Raw genomic sequence first — 6,697 nt, forward strand, 5'->3', positions numbered from 1 at the left:
GCTGTGTCACATCACATTCCTTCCCCAGGACATATGCTGTCTCCCACCCAGTCACATACAGTGCTCAGACTAAAGGGAGATGTCTGTGAGATGAAACTGTGATTAAAATTTCCATTATATTGGAAAGTTGCTCTACATATTAGAGTCCTGCAGACACAGACAGTTGTGCAGGTAGAGAGAGACATGCTGACAGGAATTAAGGAAGTTAATTCTTGTCCTTTAGACAGAAGTAATCTTCCAGAATTAAATCGGCTTCCAATCATTCACACACAAATGACAGTCACTTTTAAATTTTGTTTTATTTTAACGTATGTATTTCTCATTTATCTGTGACAGGGTTTGAAAAACAAAACTGTGCATATGAAGTTTTTGTGTGTGTGTGTGTGATATGACACATTCCAGGACAGTAATGAAGATTTTACATCTGTATATTATCTACATAGGGCTAGATTTCACCATTTAGACACTGCTCCCATGGGCTCCACCATGATAATTCCCTCACCACGATCACTTGAACCACTACACGCTTTCAAGGAATGCACTTTAGTCTCCTTGCTGCACTGACTTCTCTATGGGAGAGCACGGAGCCGGTGCAGGTCTATGGTATTTTCCAGAGTGGACTGTGTCTTGACCTTAGCTGGGCTGAGGCAGACTCAGGAGGAGCCCAGCTCCTTCTATTTTGGATAAAAGCAAAGGGAGCGCTTCTCTTCCTTGATTTGAGAAATCCTGCTGCCCCAGAGATTCCCCTCTTCCCTGGCTGGTAAGGGGAAAACTCAAGTGAAAACATCTGGAGGCACTGGGCCTAGGTGAGATGTTTCTGTGGCCCTCAGCCTTCTTGAGAACTGAAGCAGCAGCAGCAGCCCCTGAAAGGTGACTGTTTCCCCACTGAAGAAGTGGCCTTCTTTGGGACATGAACACTTTGGATATATTCCTTTTCCTTGTTGCATGCAATCACCTTGTGCTGATGCAACTCTGCATCCCAACTACATTAAGTGAGTCCTCCTCCTATTTTCATCTACTTCAGTCACCAGGTGAGAAGAGGGCATTTTTGGCCCTCAACTTGCACCTCTATGAAAGTGCCAGGCACATTCTAGCCCATATCTAGTGGAATCTTAATTATGAGTAATGGGGAGAGAGAGAGAGTGTGTGTTTAAAAAAAACCCATAGTTTTAATAATGAACAGGAATGCAATTGGATCATAATATTGAAATACTAATAATTCTCTTTGCATTTTAATGGATTGCCATCTGTTCAACCCTTTACCAAGAAATAGATTTGTCCTGCTTAATGCAAACGATTTTGGGATGAAACTGTACAGTACACAGTAGATTTCTAAGCACTTTGGAGAAACATGTATTTTCCTTAACTTACTGCATGCCAGTACTTTATTTTAGTAATAACTTCATTTTGTTCTTTCTTTTGTCTGAATATCTTATTAAAACAATCCACCTAATGCATAATAAAGTCGTGATGGGCACCACAAGAGCTGCTATGCTCTCAATTAGGTTCCAGCAAAGTAACCCTAGTGTCCTCTAAATTAAAATCTCAAACTGAATTCATCAGGTTTCTTTTCCATTGAATTTACAGCAGGAAGCTCTGTGCCTCATGTTTCGAGTCCATCTTAATCTTCTAGAAAGAGTATTTTTAAAACGAAGGCACTGGCCTAAATCATTCTCTACAAAGTAAAGGATTTACAAATTGCTCAGAGGCTAAGATACACAGGATGCAGATTAAAAAAAATTGTCCTAACACTTAAGAGTCCTGTCCAGGGAGCTTGTTTGATCTCTTAAACAAGAACTCATAAAAAAGAAAAAGCCAAACAAATAATAAATCAAGTTATTTTTCCCCTCTGTAATAAACAAGTATTCCTAGGGTATCTTATTAGGATTACAAATGTACTTTCAATGGTATCAATTTAGAAATAGTTTCTTATTGTCACCTAATCAGGTTGGGTGGGAGATCTAATTTTACAGCCTTGTGGCAGAAGTTTAAATTTAGCATAGCCTCAAGCTTTCTGCACCCCCTCTTTCTCTCTTTTGTAATGGACTGTACAAGGAGAAGGATAAAAAGGTGCTGCTGTCATAGTCTGGAGGGTGGAAAAAATTTATCAGTGTTGTCATCAATGCCAGGGGCCACTAGCTGTCTTCAGGAATAGGAACAAGCTGCTCTATATGGAAGCAGTATTAATAATAGCAAATATGGCAAATTGCAGCTCCCTCCCATTCTCCTTTCCCCCCCAAAATTCAGATTTTTCACATGGCTGAGATTCTTTTGCTTAGATCGGAGCCCTTTTCTTAGAGGTGTTAGCTACTGGGAAAGTGAAGCCACCACAAAGCTAATAACTAGAAATGCATCTATATGCCAAACAGCAACTCTGTCACTATACTTGAGATGCCAGTATAGGAACATACTTCAAAAGCAATGCACTAGAGATGCTAGTATAGCAAGATGCTGTACCAGAGAGCAAGTTAGCAGAGAAAAGCTAGTGAAGAAAAGATGCAAAGCAAGATCTTAGAGCTACATGGAGAGATTGTGGTGTTGCAACACACTAGCCCGCACTATCCTAGATTTGTAATATACTAATCCCCTTCCCGCCGGTACTGTGGTGATCCCTGCCCCGGCTGTCTCCTCAGGATGCCAGCCCTACCCCAGTCTCCAAAACGTTTCCCCCCCCCGAAGAAAGTTTGGTCTCTTTGCTTTCCTCCCTCCCCTTTCATCTTACAGCCACCTGCAGTCCGAACTGCCATGGGAGGCAGCGTCCCCCCCCCCCCCCAAGCCCGCAGCCTGCCCACTGCCCTGTTCTCCGGCAAGAGGCACCAAGCATGCAGCACAGGTATGGCCAGGGGCCTCCTGCGGCTTTGGGGGGCTCCTCCCCGGGACCAGGGTGGGATACAGGCAGGGGCTACTCCGCGGCAGCCAGAAGCAGTAGGCTGTGCCGGGGACGGGTCTCCAGCAGACACCAGCCCCTTCTCTGCAGCCTACTGTGGTGACTCTCCGCATCCCGGGCGCCTGAAATCCCCGCCAGAGCCGCTGCCCTGGAGCGGGCTAGGGGCGGCAGCAGCTGCGCTTACCTCTGTCCAATGTGAGCGGCTGGACCACTGTCAGCGTCGCCATGTCTGCGGCTGCAGCCGGAGTGACGCTCCGCTTCGGGAGCGGCGTGCCGGGAGACGAGGCGGAGGAGGGGACAGGGAGGGCGCTGAGGAGGTGGGTGGCGCTGAGGAGGGGGCTAGGAGTTGGCCGGGGATGCTGGAGGTTGCTCTGTGGCGAGGAGGAGCGCTAGCCACATGTAGGCAGGCGGAGCGAACTCCGCGCTGGCCGGGCGCCAGGGATGTGCGTGTGCCGCCGCTGGCTCCCCGGGCGCCCCGCCTGTGGAGTCCAGATGTGCGCAGCAGCCGCCCAGCGCCGCCTGGTTCTCTGGCCGGCCTGGGGCGCTCCCGCAAGGGCCGGTGCCGGGGCGAGCCCCGCCCCCGGGTACCTTCCGCAGCCTTGGCGTTGGGAAACTTTGTATTGCACAGCCTGGGCAGGGGGAGCCCCTGGGGGGGAGCACCGACTAGCTGGAGATGTGGCAATGGCGGGGGAGTGGGAGCCAGGTTCAAGCCACGGGGAGGGAAGAGACGCCAGCTGCAGCCAAGGCTAGGGAGTGGGGGGGCGGGGGAGAGGAGGCAGCATCCAGCTGCTGCCCGAAATGTAGCCTTCCCCTTCTGCCACCCCCTGACGTCAGCAGCGAAGTGTGGGCTCTGAGAGAGGGCGGGGGGTTGCCCTGCGTCTGTGGGGGGAGGCCAAGGGGTGGGCTGCTGATGGGAAGAGTGTGACTGGGTGTGAACTTCGTGTGTCTGGTTTGTTTAAAAAAGTTGATCATCCTACCCTCTGTCCCCCAGAGAAGGAGGAGGTAGGTTGCTACAGAGGCAGGGAAGGGGTGTATTGTTTTAAAACAGGTACTTGTGTGGCTCCAGCACCATCCTCACCTGTAAAATGGGGAACTAAGGCACAGAGAGATTAAATAACATGCTGAAGGTCACATGGAGACTGTTCACAAAGCCAGGAAATGAAGCAAGATCTCCTGAGTCCTAGTCCAGTGCTATACACACAAGCCTATCCTTAGTTTGGCTGCCCAGGCATTTTCGTTCTCAGTGGTCACTTTCAGCAGGTTATTCTTTTCCAGTTTTTACCCACTGGACTGAAGTTTGCCAGGTTAGATGTTAATCCTGGAGTACACATTTTTGTAATCTTTGAATAAAAATGGTCCAGCCATTCTTGAAAACAAAAACATTTTCCAATATAAAAAAAGTTTGGCAACTCTTTTTTTTTTAATCAGCTTTCATGCCTCAGTGGCTTGAGATAGATGTTGGGCATTTGGCAGATAGCGTGTCCCCAAGTCATAGATGTGCCTTTTGGTCATCTGAGGATGTTTGGTTGTGATTTGTGAAAGCTGGAAAGATTTGTAAAGAGGACAGTGCTTCCTAACAGCTCTGTACATGCATAAACTAGGTAAACCAAAAGGAGTCCAGCCATCTTCCTTCCGAGGAGTGAAGGTGTATATGGATGATGACAGAGAGCCAAAGTACTGCTGCAGCCTGTCCTATGAAAGATGAGGTGGTAGAGAAAGGTTTGCATGAAATGAGACAAGGCCAGCGTCCTCACTGATTGCTCTGCTGGGCAATATGTGCATTTTGTTGTTGTCCGGTACATACTTAAACATGGTGGAATTTCTGTTCCTACATTTTCCCTTTAAAATATATAGGAAATGCTATACAAAAGAAATTGCATTACAACAAAGTTACAGTTGCAAAGTGAAGTTTTGTGAGCTCAAGCATGAAGAATTGAATCCACAATTGGAGCACTAAAGGAACTATTACTTGAATATTTTGACCACAGATTTGGTGTGTTTTATAATTAGGTGAGTGTAAGAGAATAAATTTAAGACACATTTTCTCCTCAGAAAGATGAGTTAAAAATTAAAAGTTCTCTTCTGAGTAGTAAACACAGTAGTCAAATCAGTTTGGCTGTGTTGACAAGAAAATGTTTTAATTGGCTAAAATGCTGAAATTTAAAAATCAGTTACTAGCAGGCAGTCAATTATGTTAACCTAAATTAACATAAGGATTTTTATTATGTAGATTGTATGTATTTGCATAGCAGCTGGATTGACATAAAGTGTAACAGCTCCTTTTAAGCAGTCACATTATTGTATATGGGATTCATAGTCTTAAAATGAAAAGAATGTACACATTTGGAGCTATAACAGCCTAATGTGACAATTCTCAAACTGTTATGACACTTTTAAAAAACCTATTATGGGAAGTATGTTTAAATAATATTAAAAGCACACTGCCAAGCTAATTAAGCAATCAAGTTGTTTTTCTTGTAGGTTTTCAGAATTCTTCAGACTCTTTTTTAAACTGACCAATTAAAAACAGATATTTTTTAAACAAAATACAAATATAACATTATGTGGCCTGTTAATAAATATGTAATAGACATGCCACATGGATAAGTTATTAAGATCCAGCTCTTAAAAAAAAAAGTAGTAGTCCTCAGCTTTAAGAGCGACTGTATTAGGGGAGAGGTGCTTTCTATGGGAAAAATCAGTAGGCCAACTTTGCGCCTTTTTGAGTGCCCTTTTATGTCTGTTGCTGCATGAACAGGTCAGATGTCCCATGCCATGCAGGGGTAAGCTTGATCAGTACTTAAATGGAGATTTCCACAGATCTTGGCTTTCCCTTAGGGAGTGTTGTTGCTGAGGCAGTAGATGACATCCTTACCTTTAGATTCAGTGTCCTATTTCTGGCCAAACTTTGCTTTTCTTATCCTCCAACAGAGGGAGCAAGGAGAGGCAGCACAGCCAGCAGAGCCAGAAGGGAAGAGGCGGGGCCAGAGTCTCTCTGCTTCTGGCCATGCTGCTCTCCCCCCAGCCTCTGAAGCAGCTGCAGCTCCAGGGCTGGCAGGCTGCAGCCGTGCTGCCGGGCCCTGCTCCCCAGAGCAGGCTGTGGCTGCACCTCCCGGCACACCGGAGCATGCTGTAGCTGTGCAGCCAAGCCCAGCCCCTGGAACATGCTGCAGCCGCGCCGCCCGGTCTGGCCCACCAGAGCAAGCTGCGGCCGCGCTGCCCAGCCTGCCGGAGCAGCTCCAGTCAGGCCAGAGACATCCTCCCCTGGCCCTCCCCAGATAAGGTGGGAAGGGATGGGATGGGGAGAGCGTGGGGTTCCCGGGCTAGAGGTGGGTCATGTGGGAGGTGGTCACAGGGGTTACTCCCCTGGCTCCCAGCTTCTCCCCCCAAAAAAGTTTCCCCACCAGTTGCTGTCCCGGCCCATCAGGGTAAGCAGCTGGTGCTTGCGGACACTCGAGGTAAACAAACCATCTCGGCCCACCAACGGCTTATCCTGATGGCCCAGGAGCCAAAGTTTGCTGACCCCTGAATTATAGGGTCGGCTTATGAACGGGTTATAAACATTTTCCATTTTTACTTATCCATCTTGTGGGGGTCGGCTTATAAACGAACTGGCTTATGATCGAGTATATATGGTAGGTTGTGCTAGTGAGGGAGTGGCACTATATGTGAAAGAAAGCACAGAGACAAATACAGTAAAAATCTTGAATGACTCAAACTATACCATAGAATCTTTATGGATAGAAATTTCATGCTTGAATAATAAGAGGATAGTGGTAGAAATATACTACCAACCACCTGACTAGGATG

At 46.8% G+C, this 6,697-nt stretch overlaps 1 protein-coding gene across 1 annotated transcript in view; it reads right to left on the reverse strand.

The window, feature by feature from the left end:
* LIN7A (lin-7 homolog A, crumbs cell polarity complex component) overlaps positions 1 to 3,299 on the reverse strand; it is an 80,567-nt gene extending 77,268 nt beyond the window's left edge. The window contains exon 1 of the mRNA XM_054027321.1: positions 3,072 to 3,299. Coding sequence (XP_053883296.1) covers positions 3,072 to 3,114 — 43 coding nt within the window. The 5' untranslated portion in view covers positions 3,115 to 3,299. The remainder of the gene's footprint in view (positions 1 to 3,071) is intronic.
* Positions 3,300 to 6,697: the final 3,398 nt, after the last annotated feature.

The sequence above is a fragment of the Malaclemys terrapin genome, chromosome 1 (assembly GCF_027887155.1).
Source record: "Malaclemys terrapin pileata isolate rMalTer1 chromosome 1, rMalTer1.hap1, whole genome shotgun sequence".
Classification (NCBI taxonomy): Eukaryota; Metazoa; Chordata; order Testudines; family Emydidae; genus Malaclemys; species Malaclemys terrapin.